Genomic DNA, 20,323 nt, shown 5'->3' with positions numbered 1-20,323 from the left:
TGTAAATACCATTATCAAAAAGAAAGAAGGGATTAGTGAATAATTATGCACACCAAGCATAATACATTTACGTGATACATACAAACATTTTACTAAGCCTGCTTCAGACAGAAATTATATGATGAGAAATAAGATCAAGATTCCTCCTTCCATGGGAAAGGAAGGACAAGTATATCGCATCATTTCATCCTATTAGCACACTAAAATATGTTCCATCCAAATTAAGTGAGCAATCTTAGCCTGAGCACTGAAAAGCCAGAAGGTAGGGTCTAATACAAGTATGAAAGCCCTGTGTTCATATTCATCAAGGCAGAGTTCTACCTGGACAGCTTCTCTGTTTTAGCCTACAATTTTGAGAAGCAAGGGGACGTCATCTGGATATCTTTCAGGGCCATCAACTTAACTGGAAAACATCAGTGAAGAATTTTGTCTGCAATATGATGACTATACGTCATCTTGGTATGTGCTAGATTAAATGCCTACAACCCTACTAACAGAACTTGTAACATGAACATTATGGCCTCTGTTAAACTAGAGGTCACCAAAAATTGTACTAGCAAAAATACCAGCTGTGATCAAGAAAAAACAAGAAAATCATTAACTGGTTTTCCTCAACAACGCCCGGAACAGCCTTACACTTCCAAATTTTATAAAAAAAGATTAGGCTGAAGCATAGCTCAAAGCAAACTATTTCCTAGTTCACACATTTGCTAGTCTTTAAAGAAATGAAGGAGTTGGGTTTGGTGTCCAATTCAGCTTTTAAAAATCTATAACTGGACATATAAAAGATAAAAGCAGCAGGCCAAACACCTACAAAAAAAAAAAAAGACTTTAATCTAGAATTGGTGTGTTGACTGTCCAAAGAACCTGTAACAAATCAAACAGGTTTCAAACCCTATTTTTCCATGGCCAAAAACAAACATTGAACTGTTATTTTGAGTTCTGTCAGCTCCCCACCCCCCAACCCAAAACAAATTACAAGTTTGCTTAAACTAGAGCACTGTAAAATGTAATTTGAAGCCAGACTGAACTTTCTCACATGTTTTCTGAAGTCTGTTTCTCTACAGAAAATATTAAAAAAAAAAATATCAAAAAACCCCACCCATCACTGTTGAGTCAATTATAACTATAGTTAAGAACTTTTGGAGTCTTTAAGAAAATGGGAAAAAAAAACAACAAACCACTAAAAAAATTTGTCAATTGTTTTCATTTTTCTCCCATTTCAAAGAAATAGCAAGGCAGTGGAGTACACACAGGCTTTTAAAAGTTACAGTCAAGAATAAAGAGAAAACACTATTAAAGGTACAGATACTTCTATGTATGTAGATTGTTGCCTTTCATACTCAAGGTATACATTTCTAGTGCCACAGTGAATGCATTTAGGACTTTTCTAATCTAGAAAGAAATGTTATTACAGGAAGACTGACTTTTTGAATTACATATTTGGCAATTTGCAATGTATTCTAATCACCTTTTACATAAGAACATCCCTTGATGTCTTGAGCAAGGCGTAGTGTTTTTCTTTTCTTGTCATTTGATATAGGAATCAGTAGATCATAAAAACATTCATTGTAAATCTCAAAAAATGAAACCCAAACAGAAAACTTCATGTAGTTTTTTACAGTTGTGCTAGATTCTTCCGAGTCCTTTAAGAGTTCTTCTAAATCTGCCAAGTACAAAATATTACAAGTCAATATAGGCGTAGTAAAGTTAATGTCATTTAAAAGAATTAATAAGTGAAAATTGATCTTACAGCAGCCTTCCAAAAAACACTTACCCCAGACAAAAGTCCATTGAAATTCCACACCCCCCCTTTAAGTATCTGGAAATCACATGCTTACCCTACATATTTGCAAGAGACACCTACTTTACCACTTCCTTTTCCTCTTGCAAATTCTATCAAACACATACAGCTTGGTTAGAATTATTTAAGTCTCTTGAATATCTTTAGAAGACAGAACTAAACTGACAAGTACACTTCATTCTGACTTTTTAAAGCAAACCTAGTAGTTAGGTAGTATTTTACCTATTACATACAGGTACTCTAAAAGCCTGTCAGGACACTAGGGCCCATAGCATAAGTAGTACTACTTTTCCTTGCTATAGTTTCATCTCATTTGATGCCCATTCAGGTGTTCTTCTAACCATTTTATCCTTGTGTCTTCTGTCCAGATAACTTGCTCACTATCCAACTCACAGGCATATAAAAATGCCAAGTAGTCATTTTATTATTAACATAAGCCAGAAGTCAGTTATTGACCTTAAGAAAGCTTCTTTGCCAGCTTTAATTGCAATTCTTTAATATAAAACATACCCTTAGAATCAACTGGTGCTTTGTTGTTACTGCTATTTTGATGGTCTGCCTACAAAAGAAAACAGAGACTTTAAGATATATTGTTGCCAGTACATCACCAGTACACCACCAGTTACTTTTATAACAGCTCTATGGTCCTATTAGATAGCAATACAGCGTAGACGCAATAAGCCAATACAAAGATCCTGGCTATGCATCATGCCTCGTTCAATGCACCTGTACACTCCTAGTGAAAGTGTTGTTCTTACCTTAATACTCATTCCTGACAATTCCCTTACATCAGGTCTTATCAGAGGATATAGTATTTCAGCTTGCTGAACCAGAAGAAAACTAGCCACAGAAAAATAGAGAGGTGGGAGCCCACACAGAAACAGGGTGATTTAACAAGATGATTTGCAGAAGTTCAGTTGTAGTAGTTCAGTTGCAGTTTATACATTACTCAACCTGGTGAATCTAGAGAGTCCTAAATTGTTTTATTGTTGGTATTTTGCTAATTCAGGATTCCATATCTTATGGCTGACTAGGTCAACCCTCAGAAACAGAGGTAAATGTAGAACACTCATTTGCTTAAGAAATTAAGTGAGCAACTTATTTCTTCATGATACAAGCTGTAGAAGCCTTTCACAATTGAAATAAAGTCTAGGTTTTTGAAAGAAGGAAAATTTTCTTCTGCTGAGCTCTTTAAAAAAAAGTAAAACAAATCCCTTCAGCTAGAGCTCATGAGTTTCATGCACATACACTCCATTCACAGTCCTAGTTTTGGTTAGTAGGTTTTTTTTTTTTAGGCACAGAAATGCAAAGAAGTGCAGCTCATCTGCCAAAACCAGTATGCTTAAGAGAAGAAACATGGATTAAAAACAGGTGTGATTTGGGTTGGGTTTTTTTAATGTTTTGTCAAGAGTATATTTCATACAAACCTGGGCTTCCATAAAGCAATTCCTGAAATAGTTAAATATTTATGTAATCAAGACTTTTAGGTTTAAGCTTTACAGACAACACACCCACCCAAACCTGCCTCTGTTGAAGTAGATGCAAACTTTGCCACCAAATTTATAAGCTGAAGTATTTTTCTTATAACCACAGTTTTAGAAACTAGAGGGGACGTGTATGGGTGGTCAAACACACATTTCACGACAGGTTTTTCTGAAGTCCTTAAAGACTGCTAGAGCTAGATATAACATATGCCTGTGCTTTTGAAGTGGTCTTGGAGAATTTTGCTGCCACCTGCCTTCCACACTGGAGAATTCCAGTTAACTAACTCGGATAAAAATCAAGTTAACAGATATATTCTATCCCACAATGGCCAGAACACCCCATTATAACCCAGCACACCCCTAGGGAGATGCTTAATTCTTTTCATTAAAAATAAAAAAAACACAATAATCCCTTTCTAGTTGTAATTCCTAGCATATGCTCAGGGCTTTTTATAGATATATATATATATATATATAATTCCATTCATTTCAGAATTAAAAACAAGAAAAAGGTATGGTTATAAAAAATACAAATCTCCCATAACTAATTGGACTAAACAGCTTTAGAATTCCAGGCAACTCAAGAAAACTGAAGTGTATTTCTGGACTGCTCAACAGTGATCTGTTTAAGAATAAAGTCCAGCAGAAACCCATTTTAATTCAAATCTTTAGAAGTCCACTGTCTTCATAGCTCTTCTGTTTAAAAAAAAAAATTGCATCTTTTGAGGATATTTGCTAAACTGGAAGAGGGAAACAACCTCAAAATCATTATTTTCTTCCAAGTATCCTGAAAGACAGTGAATTGTTTAAAGGAGCAGAGCTACTAGCATCCCCACAGATGGGGAAACTATTTCCATTCAGTCCTTATTAAGCACCAGTAACCTCAGAGGATAAATAACCAGGTGCCCAAGCTATAGAGTAAAAAGTTTAGAGTTTACATCCTATCAAGTATTCAGCCACAAGACAGTAATCCACAGGAGAACAGGGTTGATCAGCTCTATTGCTCACTTTACTGCTAATCTGAATAGCTGGCTGACAGCAAAGAGACACATCCATGCTTAAATACAGATAGCTCAATGTTATCCTGTTAATTTTTCAACGGGAGGAGACTATCTAAATATGTGCATACTCATCAGTACAGAAAGAAGTGCTCCTCTACCTCTTTTGTTAGGCGAAGTATTGAATTTTTAATAGCAGTTTCTTCTCTCACTTGGTCTTTAGTCAACTTTATATAATCTCTACACCGATGGGGTTTGAGATCCATTGCTGTGTATAGCTTTCCTTGAATACTTTTAAACAACATATCCATAGTCCTTGGCAGAATACCAACGTCATCTTCTGTCCCTGTAAGCAACACACAAAAGAAAAACCCCAATTATTACTATGAACAAGGCATACACATAAATGAAGACAGAAAGATAAGCAATTCTAATCTCGAGGCATACATGAGGAATTTGGAGGCCACTTACATTCTGCCCTGCCAATTCTCATCACGAGTTGATTGTTAAGTCCTAAAATTATAATACCATGAAAAAGCCTCCAGAGTCTGAAAAGACGTGAATCAAAAAATTATTGAAAAACCACACCGCACAATATACCCCAACCTAGTCAAGCATGAGGGACTGTATATGTTAGGAATTTTGGTTTTTGTTATTTACCTATTATTTATTAGGACAGGAGGGAGCATCCCATTATTGCCCAAGATTAATGATAACTGAAAGTACTGGCAGTAGTCTTCAGTCATAATCCACCTAACAGAAGATCACTCAGAAGACAACGTCACTTCAATAAAGATCAGTTTCATATGGCACAAAATTCACTGTCCTTCTACTACTTCTTCATGTAGAATAAGTAGCATAGCATCTAGAACTGCCATTTCATTTAGGAGAAATTGTTTCCATGTCAATCAAATCACCTCGTTTGTTAAAATGCTTTGAAAAATAATTGAAGAATGACATCTTCTGACCAGAAAGCATATTGAGTTTTAGCAGTACAGAAATAGTGCATCAGGAGACAAGGTCTCCTAGAATATTATCAATAAGCTTGGAAACTTGAGACAAGACAGAAATACTTGGAAGTAATCAAACATGTTTCAAAATGTTTATTCTCTGCCTATAATAATTGAAACATACTCAAATACTATTCCTTATTTGAAGACAGCACATATAAGATGCATATGGCCTTTAGAATAATAATAATAATAAATAACAAAATGCTAGCCTGGTGTAGAGCAACTTACACACTTTTCACATCCTGATATATAGAAGATGTTTTTTCCTAATTCCTCCTCCTCCCTGACCTTCTAGATACTTGGGGAGGGGGGAGAAAAAGTCACACACACCTGGTTGAAATTATTCCAGTCTCACAAAGCAATATCACTACATGTTTATGTAAACTCTGACAGTGACTCTGTCTGTTGTCAGTTTAGTGATATTTGTTACAGAAGGACACTTTCAAAGGCTATTTATTAACATTCAAGAGAAGCCAATGTATAGGGCCTAAAGTTTAAATAAAGGAAAAAGTTATAATATTTCTGCTAGGAACAATCCTCATTTAAAAAAAAAAAAAAAAAAGAAGTTTATTCAAGGAGAACACATCTCTATTTATACCTTGGAATGTGTAGGTTTTCCCAGCATTTGTAACGCCATATGTAAAAATAAGACGATTATATCCATCTAAGAAATCTTGCACTGGTTGCTTCATGGTACCTTCAAAGAATTCTTCTTGAGTTGTTTCTGGTCCAAACACCTGAGCATTACCAACAAAACATCTTTATTTTGTTTAAGCAATCATTAGAGACTTTTAAAGAATCTTTTAAATTCGATATGTCTATAATCTTAAAGACTATTGAGAGTTAAAAAAATCTAGTTTGCTTGGTATTAAATAATATAAAGTTAAACAACTTTTTCCAGGAATAAGTTAAAAACTTTCAAAGACAATTCATTTACTCGTGAAAAAGTGAACTTCTGTATCATCTGTCCAGCAGTTTTTTCACTTAGTCGACTCAAAGAGTTTTTTGGGGGCCTCAGTATGATGCTTGTTGAGTCTTCAAGTGAAACACAGTCCTGTTAAAAGGAAGCACAAGCAATGCAGGCATGAAAAGAGTATAAAGAGCTCAGATTACAGGAAAAAAAACCCCATACATTTAAAGTATTTTAGAACTAAATAAATGCCACACCTGCAATTCATTTTCTCTTTCCAACGATGTAAATGGCCTAATACGCAGGCAAACTTGTATGTGTCCCTTAGACTCCAAACTGCTCCTCTTAATTTAAGAAAACAAAAAAATTAAGGAAGTTAAAAATTTTACTAGATTCTTTGTTTGAAAGATAGCACATTAAGGCAGTTTTATTTTCATCAGGCTATTTTGAACAGACTTATTTGATGACATGGGAAGCAAATGTAATTCACTACATCAGTTTTTACAAGTGCTTAGGCTCGTGCAAAAGTTTGCTGTGTTAACTTAGAGTTAATAATCTTGCAGCACATGTATATACACTACATTCAGGCCAACTAGAGATCAAGAATGAAACTCACAAAAACATTCTATGATTAAGCTGCTCTGAACTGGCAGTTAACTTCATTGACAGAAGACTGATGCACCCAATGCAGTTGGTGCAGTGCCACACAATGTAGTGCAATCCTATGCATCTCCTCCAAATTAAAAGCATACTAAAGATGCTTTTCATCTTCTCTGTAAAATTCTGATTATTTTTATTGATGAAAGGACTAAGCTTATTTAAAAAAAAAAATCCAAACAATGCAGGCATTAAAGCTTTCTTACCTGGCTTGTATCTGAGCTTGAAGAAACCAAAGAAAATTCAGCAGAGAGATCTGCTTTAATATCCTCCACATTTACCAGTCCTGTTATTTGAGATGGCTCAACACTAGCAATATAGGATGGTCTGAAAAGTTTCTCATTATCCAAAGGCGGTTCCATCCTGCAAGATAAAATAAAACTATTTTTCGCTCTCTAATCACATAATGTAGAGCTTCTGAAGTCCCTTAGAAAACAAGTCAATTTGAGACCGATAGCTGCAACTTCTTTAAGGAGAAAGCTTTCTTCATCCTACTTAAAATTTATAAACCAAGTTTCTGATAGCTGGGGAGAGGGTCTGCAGAGGGGTTTGCATCATGATGAAACAAGAACAGCCATTCTTCTTTCAAAAGCGACGATTTACCAGCTAAAAGCCTTACACATACACCACAACCTTGCTAAAAACCATGTCTGATGAGGAAGATATGATTTTTTTTTTTAAATTATGTTGTTCCACATCCACTTCTCCATCATCTCATTATAATGTTCATTTAGAATAAAAGCTCATTGCAAGAGTAACCCAAACTCCATGGTTATCTCTGCAGGACCTGATAAATACTTGGTATTCTAAAGATAACAAAATGTAGTTTAATACAAGACAGAGCTCAGAAACGTTCTAAAGACTAACAGATAGTTTTAGCTATTAAGAGGACACTGGAAAATTAGAAGACCTCATGCCAAAGTACAAGTAGTGCTTTTTAGTCATTTTTTCAGTCTTTTTACAGATCACTAATTCATTTATTAATCTATAACAATTATTTTTATGCATCTCAGAATCCGGGCAGTGAAAATTTGCCATAGAAAATGAAAATAAACTGATTCAGTGTTGATAGTAGAGAGATAAATTTCAAAATAACCTTTAAAAAGTGCATTTTATTTAAAAACGTTAGCATATTTTGTCTGCACTCTGCTATTGCTTTTTCCTGGGTGTCCTGGTCTCAGCTGGGACAGAGTTAATTTTCTTCTTAGGAGCTGGTAGAGTGCTGTGTTTTGGGTTTAGGATGAGAATAATGTTGATACACTGATGTTTTGGTTCTTGCTAAGTAGTGCTAAGCTGTTGCTGAATAGTTGCTAAGCAGTGCTTATACTGGTCAAGGACTTTTCAGCTTCCCATGCTCTTCTCGGTGCACAGGGGGGCTGGGAGGGGGCACAGCCGGGGGGGGCTGACCCAGACTGGCCCAAGGGCTATTCCATACCATATGACGTCATGCTCAGTATATAAACTGGGAGAAGAAGGAAGGGGGGGACATTCGGCATGATGGCATTTGTCTTCCCAAGTAACCGCTGGGTGTGATGGAGCCCTGCTTTCCTGGGGATGGCTGAACACCTCCCTGCCCATGAGAAGCGGTGAATGAATTCCTTGTTTTGCTTTGTTTGCGTGTGCAGCTTTTGCTTTACCTATTTAACTGTTCTATTTTTATTTTACTTCAATTATTAAACTGTCTTTATCTCAACCGACGAGTTTTCTCCCTTTTACCCTTCTGATTCTCTCCCCCATCCCACCGGGGGGAGTGAGCAAGCAGCAGTGTGGTGCTTAGTTGCTGGCTGGGGTTAAACCATGACACTGGGATATTACAGATGTGGCTTGGCAGCTTTTGTTATGGATTAAGTTTAAAATAACTCATTGGGCAATTACTCATAGACTATGGCAGCAAGTGTTCCAGCAATTAGACACTTACCACACGGCCTCCTACAATTTTGAAGCTTTGGACACAACAGTTCAATGATCTTCTAATACTACATCCCCATATCTATGCTACAGCAATGCATATACATTGTCTCTCTAAATACTAATGGAGAACACACAGTGTTCATTAAAACAATAGACACAACAGGGCTGGTTCAAAGCCCCTTTGCACAGGAAGTGTTGCCTATTAAGCAATCATAATATTTTTGTTCCTCTTGGCATAAAACCTGGAACATGTCAGCACTTCAGCATCAAAACACTTAACAGCTCAGCCTTCCTATCTAACCTGTAAAAGGCAGATACAGAAACTAAGCAGCAATTTTTACTTTGTTTCTTCTAATCTACAGTTTTTATTTTTGTCAGGCAACTGTATGAAAACCTGGAAAAACTCAGCCTGAAATATTATCACAGCTTGAACAAACACTGACCAGTGAATAAGCTACTACTGCAAAGAAACATACCTGTGCTGTCACGATCTAGAAGTCTTACTCATCAGCTACACAAAGTCACACTGCAAAACTCTTATCAGGCCTTGACAGGAAACATATTTGTTAGATAACTGACATTTTAGTTGCTTTAGATATAAGCTTATTTTAAAGTGTGATTTGTCAAGATTATGCTCTCATTCTGTGCCTCTTTACGTAAGAGGGAAGGGGCAAACATTAAGCTATGTATGCAAAGCTGGAACTGAAAGTCTTCGTATGAGCCCAGCATTCAGACCATTGTAATGTTCAGCCACTGACAGCATGCATAACCCAAGATGCAGACTGTCCATCTGTCTGCACATTGTCATACAGCACTGTAATTACCTTAGATATTCTGGCATAAACAGGTATATTGTCTGGCTGTAGCCGCTAAAAGGTACTTGTATACTGGGATACGTTATTGTAACTCTGCTTATCGTGACAATAGTTTAGAGCTGCATACACCCTAAGAGAAGGGGATCCAGAGCAACACGCACAGCAAAGTGCGGTCACAGTACACACACGGCCTGTAGCACTGTCAGGCAGCACAAGAAAGTGTAGAAAAGGCTCCAAACCACACAAGAAGCCTGGCAGCTTATATAAAACATAAAGCATCAGCCCTTACACATAAAAAAGCTAAAAAGGAAAATTTTCCCTCTGCAGATATCAATCTTTCACGTCGAGACTTCGCACTGTTTGCCCGTTCTTATGGGACACCGCCGCAGGGCTCTGTCAGCATCACGGCCCTGGCGTCACCCGCGACCTGCGCGCCCCACAGCAGTACCGAGAAGTTTTCACACACCGCACCACCCCCTTGCCTATGACTTTCCACCCACCGTAACGCTAGCAACCACGATCGCAGCAGGGAGAAGCGAGGGGACGGGGCCTCAGCACCGCCCGCCACGAAGGCCACCCACACCGCTTCCCAGCTCCGCGACCCCCAGGCCGCAACCACCGCCTCCTTTCCCTCCTCAAGCGAAAGCCCAGCAGCCCCGCAACCCGCACGGGCTTACCTGAGGGGCTGCGCTGCGCCGAGCGGGCCCGGCCGCCGACCCCCGCCGGGTGAAGGCAGCTCCGCTCCCTCACCTGCCCGGTCAACCGCCACCGCTTACCGGTACAGCGTATCCGGCAAAGCCGCGGCTTCTTTTCAAATCCGACCAATGGCAGTGCGCGGCGCCGCGTAGCCTTCTGGGAGGGCGGACGTTGCTGCGGCGAAAGGCTCGACGGGAAGTGTAGTCTCGGTGGGGGCGGGGGAAGCGGGGCGGGGCCGAGTGCCCGGCTGGCGCTGCGCTGCGGTGTCGTGCGAGGTTTCCTCTCAGGTGGCGGCTGGGCTTTGCTATGGCAGTGGGCTGCCAGGGGGTGTTTGCTGAGACTTCTGTATTGCACGCACCCAGAGCCGTCGGGGCCTGTCCCCTCAGCGGCAGCAGGACCTCGACTGCCACGGGAAGGCGCCCTGGCCTCGCCGGGCCTGCCCCGCGGCCTGCCCTCACCTGCCCGCCTCGCCGTCTTGCAGTGCCTGGGCTTTGCCTCCCTCACGTTTGGCAGAAAGGTATACGTAAGTTCAAGCTTGTCGATACTGCGGGTGATTACAGTAATGCTATTTCCACAGGCGTTTTGCAGGCTGAGAGGCAAGCTGAGGCTTTGCAGTCTGTATATAAACGGAATAATCACTGTTTGCAGGTAGCGAAAGGGAAGAGGCCGGGTGACCTGCTCAGGCTGCAGATGCCCTATATCAGAGCAGGGATCGGCAGAATTGGGAAACTCCGGTTTTAAGTTCAGGCTGTGCCTGTTCCTCACCCTGGGTTATAATACTGACAGAGTGGCAGCTGTGGAAAACACGTGGTAAAGTATCTTTGTTTAAAATCTTCCCCAGGTGGAAATCAGTGTTTGGCACCAGGCTTGCATGATAGGGATTTAATTTCTTAAACAGCAAAGAGAGAAATCCTTTGGTTTTATTTTCAAAACAGTGTCATAATGCCAAACAGATCATCCTTTTCTAGAACGCCAGGGTATGGAAATGTACAGATTTTGGTAACAAAAATCACCATAAGTTTCTCTTTAGACTCAGACAGGAGTTCTTTGAACTTTAATAAGAAATGTCTGCCTGTTTGAAATAAAAGGAGAAGTAACTTGAAAGTAGTCAGTAACTACCAAAAACAAACGTTTGTCTTTCATTTGAAGAGAAGAATGCCAGCTAGTGCAAGTGATTCTGTAAAAGAATAATTCTACACAGACTCTGTATCAGCTGCTTTGATGAGGTTGTCTTTAAGATTAAATCCTATCTTTCTTTAAATAGAGGCTATGTCATATCAGTAAAAGATGTGTGCTTTTCAGTTTGGATGCAGGCCATGTTGCAAGAGTTGGTCTGTTTTAATGGCAGAAAAGGATGCAATGTTGAATTTGAAATTGTTTGCCCAACAAAACTGAAAAACTCTTGTAGACATACTTTAAGACTTAGGCTAAGTTTTTAAAAAGTATCTTAGTTTCTATCCTGAACAGAACAGTGAATTCAAACTACTGAACTAACCTAATGCCAAACCACCTTTTTCATACCAGGAGGGGACTGAGGGTGGCTCTCAAAGAAAGGAAAAAATTAGCTCCTGGGAGCAATCCTGAAAGTTGTTCTTTTCTACTTGTTGGAAAGGAAAACTGAAGATTTTCTCAGAATATTTTGCAAGGTGTATTCCTAAAAAGGTTGGGGGCTATTTTCTGCAGAAAATTGTTCTTGCTAAGTTGGGGCATAACAAAGCTCATGGTACAAGCAGTATTTCAGTTTTGTTTGAATAGTTGATTTCTGAAACTGTTTTTATAATACTGCACATGCTGCATAATTTAAACTAGTATCTCAAAGGACTACCATCAGCATACTGAAAAAGCAAACTAAAACATGTGCTCTTAGCCTCACACAAACCATGATAAGGAAAACATTAGATCAGCATAACCAACCCAGCCTGATTTGGAGTGGGGGATGATGAAACTCCATCTATGTAAATAATCATTATGGCTTTCCACCAATATATTTCCTTAAAGTGATTTGTGCAAGGACAGCCAGTTACAACAAAAATATCTGCTGCCAAAACTGTTAACTCATTCACCCTTGAAATTTGATGTTTCTTTTCAAACTCTCTATAACTTGTAGAGCAAGGCTGCTACTCCCCAGGGGGAAACAATTTTTTATAAATTACTTGTTAGAACTCTCACTATTACGCTTAGAAACTTATGCTCCTTGTGTTTGGGACAGGATTCAGACGTGGCTAGTCTGCTTATCTGAGTGGCGAGATGATGCCCTATGAGACAGCGTACCTCAGCTAGCTTTTACATTGCTGTCAGAAGTAATTAGAGACACAGTCAACACTGCTGGGACTTGGCCTGGCATCCTTCAGCACATCTGAGCAGCAGCCAAACCAGGACTGGCTTCAGCTTCTTTGTACGCAACTCACCTTCCCCAGGGAATTAACAAAGGGCTTCAGTTTCCCCTCGGCACTCCTGGTTCTGCTGTGCTTCCCCGTGCCCTGACAGCGCTGCCTTCCTGTCCTGCTTGGAGGCAAAGTTCGTTTGGAGCTGACTGGCACAGAAGGCTCCTGTTCCGTGTCACACAGGTGTCTTGGAGGAAAATAATGCGTTGTGTTACCTTCTTGGTAGTCTGCCACGTCAGCCCTTCTTCACCCCTATTTTTCAGGGCAGTGCTTGTCATTTACCTTGTTACTCGCACAGTCCTGTGGATGCGTTTCACACTTCCTTTAATTTGAACCTGTATAGTGGTACCCTCGCTGTTCCACTCGCATCAGTTGCCTTCAGGTGACATTATTTCCAATGCGTATACAGCTGATTTTATGAACTCATGACTTTGCAGGCTGTTCATTTGCTTATTTTTCTTTAGTAACATAGGTACGTTTTCCTTTATCATCTCTTTTAAGTAACGAGCTACTTCTTCAGTCTCGCGTTTCCCAGTTCGTTCAATATCATTTTTCTATGGCTGACTTTTGATTCCTTACCCATGTGCTTGTTTCCTGCTCAAGACCAGCCTTAAAGGAACAAACTTAAGAGAAAAATGGCTTGGGTTTGTCAGTGTCGTTTTTGTGCTTTAGCATGGATACGTTCAAGCTTTCCCTTGAAGGGAGCAGCACAGAGGCGGTCACCTGAAAGCAAACAAATGTTCACGTTGCCATCCCGTGTAAGCTGACTGGCACAGCGTTTCTTCCTTCCGACAGACGTGAACATGCGTCAGATTAATTACGCGAGACAAGGGGAGGCGGCCCAGCGCGTCAGGCTCGCCGTAATGTCCAGAGTCAGTGCCCGGGCCCCGCTCGCCCGACGCCGCCCCGACGCCGCCGGGCCCTCGGCGCGACCCCCGGCGGAAGGCGCCCGGCCCGCGGGCTGCCGGGGAGGCTTCGCCCCGGGGGCAGGTGACGGCGCCGGGGCCCGGGCGATGGCAGCGGGGCCGGGCGGCCCCGGCCGGGAGCGGGCAGCGCCCGGCTCTGCAGGGTGGGGGTGGCCCGCAGGAGCCCCGCGGCGGTGCCCGCCCCGGCCGTGCCTCCAGCCGCCGCGGCGAGGGGCGGCGGGCCCGGGGGGGCAGGGGCTTTCTGCCAGCCCCGGATTGGAAATGCTGCGGCTGTTTTGTGGCTAACCTGGTTAACTGAATAACTGCGGGATTTCGGGGGCAGGGGAACTGCCACTGGAAGGAGCTTGTGGACGGTCGTGAGGCCGCTCCCTTGAGGTGCTCTGGGAGCATAAAATACAGTCTGGAAAATGAATCCTAGAGCCACCGGCAAAGAGTGAGCTTGAGGAGCCCATGCCAGTGTGAGATAGCCAGCCAGGAGCCTGGGGAGGAAGGAGGGGATCGCTGATGGGTGGCTGGAGGCAAGCCCTACTGCCTGGTGCTGGACCTGGGCCTTGATGCTTGCTTGGCCTCTGGTGGCTTCCCAGCACCAGGGCTGGCTGCTCCGGCAAGTAAGGTGTTGGGGTTGCCTGTGCTCTGTGATCATGGTTGTTTAAAAAGTCATTCACTGAGGACAGAGGAGACGGGGAGCTCACAGCTGGAGACATGGTTGTGTTAAGAAGGCTTGTTTAGGTACTGCCATGTGTGTGCTTCTCATAGATGCGGTGAGGCCACCTGGTCCCATGCCAGTGTTTTGTGTGATAAAAATGTGCTACATGTGTTCAGCATATCATTTTTAAATCTCCATAGCTTCATTTGAAAACCTGTGCGTGGCAAACATAGTATCACTCCTTGAGCAGGAGCTGTGTTGTCTTACATAGGAGAAGATTTGAAATATACTTACTGAGATGTATTTTGTTCAGTTGCATAACTCAAGACAGTCTTTGGAAAGAGTGCAACTGAGACAAAAAAGCTATCGCTATTTCTTCCTGCTTCTCCCTCAACCCTCTGGTTATTCCTTCTGTTTCTCTTTGAATTATTGCATAATTCTCTGATGAGCTAGAGAGTTCATTTCAGCTGTAACCAACCTTTTAATCTTGTAATTAAACTGAAAAGTTTCAAAATCGATTATTCTTTGTAATATGGTAATATAAATAATCACTGTTTTGAAGGTCAGATCTAGCATTTTGAAATCAGAATCTTCTACCTCTCATCAACATACCTGAAGACATAATTGTGTGTCTTGGATCATTATGCTTACCAAATGTATGAGTGTACTTAGCTTCTCAGGTTATTTGAATTTGAAAAGCTCTTTAATAAGCATGTGTAACGAAGTGCCTCATAGTGATAGTGTTCTATACTGGCTCTAGTGACTAAAGCAAGTGAGTGGCTTGGATATTCTGAGGAATTAGTAATGCAGTTAATTTTTTTCAGTATTAGTGTGCTGTATATTTTCTCCACCCACCCATCCATATTTAAATCTTATTATGAATGGGAAGCTTTTCAAGGCAGGATCATTAGGGCCTTCCATTAGGGCAGTTTTACTCATGTTTTCCTAATATAGTGGGATTCTTAACCTCACAGGGGCTTTTTAACATCATCACAGCATAAATGATGATAAAATATGTTTCTTAAATGTTTCTATGATATACCCTACTCATTTGAACTGCTAGTTTGGAGTAAAATTTAATAGGCTTTCAAGATGAATAATAACTGAGAAATATTTTGTGTATGTGTGTGTGTATATATATATTTATATATGTTTTACTACCAAAGGAAACTGAAGCTATACTAACTGGAGGGCAAAAACAAATCTATTTTTTTTTTTTCTTCTGCCTTTTTTAGGGTCTTTCTGTAACTCTGGCAACAGATGCTGTAAGACCACTAGTGATGGCTAAGTATTTTGCTTCTTTATTGCTGAAAGTGGCTGAAGTATTTAGACATGAGTTGGCTGATCAGGCCAAACACCACAATATCATATTAGTCAATATAACAGCAAAAGTGGCCTCCGTTGGAGAAAATGGTAAGAGTTGTTTTCACATTGTGACATGAGTATTTGTCCTATAAATGTATCAACTGTTTTGTCTGACCGATTCATAGGCATTTAGCGAATAGTGTAGTTACTTATCAGGTGTTTAAGATACATGTTGTGAATAGTAAAACTATTGTTTAAAAAATACACAGTCAAGGGGTTTTTTAGTGAAAGCGTATTTATACGAGAAAAGATGACTACTCTTAAATTGTGTGCTGTCTTAGTATTTTTAAGAACAAGTCTGCATAGATGGCTTAGCTCTATCTCAACCAGACCCAGTACACTGTCTCACTTTGGGTTGTGATCATGCTGAATCATGTAAACCAGGCGGTTTTGAGCTACTGGTAATCACATAATTGGAAACCTTGACAGAGAATCCACAAGCAGGAAGGCTGGTGGTTGGTGTTGACTGGGTGTGTAATAGTCTTCCCTTCTAGTCAACATTATACTGATGGCTCAGAACGTACTGTTAGAAATGGCTCTACAGCTGGAATAATAAATTGAATCCTGTACTTAAAGAAGTCAGTATGAGTTTTGCCACTGTTTCCAGATAACCAGGATCTTGCCTCTTAGTTTTCCTATGGATTTCAAGTCCTTATATCCTTTGGACATAAAAATGGAGTAGTGTTGTTGATACAGAAGGACAGATACAGTCCGGGAACATTGGCTACTTCAGAAAATGTTTTTTCTATATGCTGCTTATACGTCATGAAGGATATTTGAACTGTGTCTCCAAATTTTGTTTGGCTCCCCGAAATGATCCTTCTTTTTTTTTTTTTGTAAATTTCTAAACCTGTGCCTAAGTACTGCAAATATTTGCATAATGTCTTTTTAGCTCCAAGTCTGGGACTAGGCCTGTTGCCACTTTTTGCCATACATGATGTTAATTATTTTCTTTGCAGACGGTGTGTTAGCTTGTAACCTCCAGGTTAAGGGCTGGGGATGAATTCCAAATCTTATTAGTAAAACTTTATTTCTCTCCATGTGTTGTTGATTCTTTTTCAATCATCCACAGAGCCGTATAAATACTAACATGGGTAACCATAATTTAAAGGTAAAATCTCAGGATTGACTTTCCTAAAATGAAATATATGTTTCAGTTTTATTTCAATTGAGGTTTCAGAAGTTTTGTTTCAGTTCCAGGCTGCTTATGGAAATTCTTCACAGTGCAAAAAAGTCAAGCTTTAATCCTTAGGATTACTTTTTTAAGAATACTGTTTCTTCTTTTGTAGTGTTACATAAAATACAGGCTGCAAATAGCTGTCTAATGGTCCCAGAGCCCCCAGAACAGCCCCAGAAAATTTTACCAAAGAGATTCTGTTGATCCTTACATTCTCAACTGTTGTTCTGTCATCTTACTAGAAACTTAACAAGGTAAATAAATTGGAACATGAAGTCAATCCACATCTAGAGTAGTGCAATTCAGAAATAGGGAAACTGGCCAAGATACCAAGATATATCTAAATATATATATCAAATGTATAGCTGAAGAAAGTGAAAGATTTCTACTGTGGGTGTGTGCGTGTGTACATATATATATATGTGTGTACATATATATATATATGTATATATTTTATATATAAAGTTCTGTGTAGAAGCCAGAAGACTGGACACTTCTGTGTCTCAAAAATATAAGGTGCCTCAAAAAGATGGGGTTCAAGAGCAAGAAGCGTACTGCTCGTGTAACACGGGCTAAATCCAAGGAGCAGGATATGTTACAGTGTAGCCATTACACTGTTTCAGTGTAGTATTACTTGTATTTCTGGCTCTGACTTGCAAGACAGAGCTTCTTTATTGGCAACTGTCAACTGTCTGTCTTGACCTCAGAAACGAGTGCCGTTCTCTGACATTATGTACCGTTCCTCGGCATGTCATCATGGCTTTGGGCACTCGGGGCTTCTCCTTGAACTCATGTGAAGATGCAATTGGAGTGTGATAGTCACGCCACTGACCTTCAGATGTTTTAACCTGGGCTTCCTGTAGAGCCAGCGGAGAGGAATGCTCAGAATAGTTTCAGGCCTAAGTTAAATTCTTGTTCTGGAAGTGCAGTGATGCTACATGGTACAGCTAAGCAATATAACCATAACCCGAATTGCCCTCTGGAGGAACCGTGCTTTCTTCACTAGCCTCTTAGTTTAGATATCAAAATTAATGTCTAGTATTGGAACACAGTTATCCTACATCATGATAAAAGGGCATGGAATGAACATTTAGAAAACAAATTTCTTAACCAGTGACTTATCTTTAAAGGACTTGAAAATAATGGCTCTTTGACAATAGTACATGGCCCAGGGCATTTCCTATTTTGGTCTGAGCTCATCTTTTTTTTTTTTTTTTTTTTTTAAGCTTATATTTTATTAGTATTTCAGGCTGGGCATTGCTCATCCTGTAGGAAAAACAGAAAGCAGGGAGCTTAATACACGCTAGACATCTGCCCTGCATAGAATGAAGTCATACTCCTGAAAAGAACGGCCTGTACTTGTGCTATGCAATCAGACTACAGTGCTCTTTGCAATCCTTGAAGAGAAACACAGTCGTCTTCTGTGAAAGTGGACCAGCGGATGAAAGATGATGACAACTCATGAAGTCTCAGTTGCTTCTCAAAGAGTGGATTAATGAGCAGCTTATTTTTTAAACACATTCTTATACCATTATTTTCAACCAGATCATCAAGTAGCTCTATGTGGCCAAGCAGGTGCTGGGATAGCAGAAGAGCAGGCAGAAATGCTGGTGGGACAAAAGGGCAGGGCTGCTTCTCTTCTTTGAGGCAGTCTTAGATTGACTAAATTGCTTGTGAAGTTGCATCTTTGGCAATTCTTCAGGAAGGAGTCAAATACGCAGATGGCTGGCTGGATTGCAGCCTTTGGCATATCCAGACTTGCCGAGTTAGAGAGTATTTCCAAATGTAATTCAACATATAGTTCTCAATTTGATGCTGCCCTGCCTGATGTTGTCACAACATGCTGCAGCCAAGGATAAGCAGAGTTTTGAAACAGGCCAGGCTTCCTTACTGAAAGTTTTCTCACAGCTGAAATCTGAAGAAACTGAAAGGTTTCCACTGAAATGGTGACTATTACCAAGCACTGACTGATCTGACCCCAGAATAAACCCCATTTTGCAAAAACTGAGAGGTAAACAGCAAAATTCCATTGTTAGTCGTTCAGTTTTGTATATCTGAATTTCCCTTTGCTGTTTCAACAGATTATAGGATCTGACTGCAGTTCCAGTCAGGTGCTTTTGTGTAGTGTTGCCAAGTACTGTCATGCTACCATGCTTCATCATATATGTGGGTGCACTAAAGAATACACACACATTTATAAAGCACCATAAGATCTTTCTGGGTGAATGGCATTATAAAATGAAGATCATTATTCCAGCAATTAATCCAAATATTCTATATAAAGCAGATTTTGGCATTGTGAAAAGAACCAAAACATGCAAAATTTAAAGGTAAGGGAGGAATCCTTTTATTTTAAGGATAATATTAGTATAAAGTTAGAAATGAGTCATTCTCTAAATTCTAACTGGGTGACTCATGCTCTTGGCAAATTAATTATCCAAGACAAGGGACTCAGAAATAGATGCTATAGTTCTATTATTGTTTTAAACAGATGGCTGTATCTGTTACAAATAAACATTTCAGGTATAACAAACATAGCTATACCCTGCAAATTGTGCCACAGTGCTGCTTGAGGTTGTGTTACACATGGCGAATTTTTTTATCTGATGTTTTGTTTTCAGTTTGAGGTGGATGGTGTAGCTAGCTACTGGGTGTCTAAAGCAGCCATGGCCACAAAGAATCTCAGCAGTGAACTTGGGCAAGGAAAATCTAATGTGGTATGTATTTCTTTCCATCCAGGAACTGTGATTTATTAAAGCCTCATCATAGGAACATTCCTATGAATAAACTTTTCATCTCAGAATTCTTAATAAATTGTTTAATTAATATTATTGAGAACATTGATATGGGGATGATAGGAGGATCCATGCCATCTTTGCTTGGGATCGATAATAGTACGATATTGTTGGCTGTAACCCTCTCTCTCTGTTTTGTTTCTTTTTCTCTCCCTGCCCTCCCCCCTCCTCCTTGGCTGCAGTTTGTAAGGTGGTATCACAATGCAGCTCTGATCTGATGACACCACAACTAATGCTGATGCTGGCCTATGATGAAGAGAACACAGACCACAAACTTGGGATTGTTGGCATCTTATTAGGCAAGTCTGTTGCTTATCTTCACCTTTCCCCCCCCAGTTCCCTTTGTTCCTGTCCTTCCTCTGTATCATGAACTCATATTGAAGTTCAGTGTCACTGGTTGCTGGGTACCCAGTTTCATTTGGCTATACATACACTCTTCGCTAAAGAAGTCAGATGTTTCCTCCATGTTGGATGTTCATCATGGAAGGAAAATATGGAACACAATTTTATTGTAATAGTTCTGAATGATTTTCAGCTGAAGTAATGAAGAGGAAAGTCTGGCACATTTTAGTGAGATATTCATGTTTCTCAACTATGATTCTTAAACTGGGAGTTTAAGTTTCTAATAACATTAGAAATTATTCATGTTCATTGCAGATACCTGTACATCCTTATTCTTAAAAAGTAGGCTATTTGCTAGTATAGCTGAAATTATTCCTGTACTGGGCCAGGAGAATGTCTT

The 20,323-nt window shown here is 40.1% G+C and overlaps 2 protein-coding genes across 11 annotated transcripts in view; one reads left to right on the top strand and one right to left on the bottom strand.

The window, feature by feature from the left end:
- The window catches only part of KIF20B (kinesin family member 20B), a 43,100-nt gene extending 32,705 nt beyond the window's left edge, over nt 1–10,395 (bottom strand). For both annotated transcript variants that reach the window (XM_087765114.1, XM_087765115.1), the window contains exons 1-8: nt 10,270–10,395; nt 7,073–7,229; nt 6,467–6,553; nt 6,237–6,353; nt 5,898–6,036; nt 4,448–4,632; nt 2,315–2,363; nt 1,472–1,666 (exon numbers count right to left, since the gene is read on the bottom strand). In XM_087765114.1, the coding sequence (XP_087621240.1) occupies nt 1,472–1,666; nt 2,315–2,363; nt 4,448–4,632; nt 5,898–6,036; nt 6,237–6,353; nt 6,467–6,553; nt 7,073–7,228 (928 nt within the window). In that variant the 5' untranslated portion in view covers nt 7,229; nt 10,270–10,395. The remainder of the gene's footprint in view (nt 1–1,471; nt 1,667–2,314; nt 2,364–4,447; nt 4,633–5,897; nt 6,037–6,236; nt 6,354–6,466; nt 6,554–7,072; nt 7,230–10,269) is intronic.
- Nucleotides 10,396–10,509: 114 nt separating this feature from the next.
- Nucleotides 10,510–20,323, top strand: part of PANK1 (pantothenate kinase 1) — a 47,874-nt gene continuing 38,060 nt past the window's right edge. For 3 of the 9 annotated variants that reach the window (XM_087765064.1, XM_087765072.1, XM_087765067.1), the window contains exons 1-3: nt 15,518–15,657; nt 19,408–19,503; nt 19,764–19,880. In XM_087765064.1, coding sequence (XP_087621190.1) covers nt 19,799–19,880 — 82 coding nt within the window. In that variant the 5' untranslated portion in view covers nt 15,518–15,657; nt 19,408–19,503; nt 19,764–19,798. Of the gene's footprint in view, nt 10,812–10,936; nt 11,099–15,479; nt 15,658–18,012; nt 18,798–19,407; nt 19,504–19,763; nt 19,881–20,323 lie in introns of those variants that run through there. The other 6 variants (XM_087765060.1, XM_087765065.1, XM_087765059.1 and 3 more) reach the window with 6 other exon arrangements.

The sequence above is a fragment of the Nipponia nippon genome, unplaced genomic scaffold (genome assembly GCF_047370975.1).
Source record: "Nipponia nippon isolate SJK-2023a ecotype South Korea unplaced genomic scaffold, ASM4737097v1 scaffold_3, whole genome shotgun sequence".
Lineage (NCBI taxonomy): Eukaryota > Metazoa > Chordata > Aves > Pelecaniformes > Threskiornithidae > Nipponia > Nipponia nippon.
The sequence above is the reverse complement of the archived record's forward strand: the minus strand, read 5'-3'. Positions and strand labels throughout refer to the sequence as shown.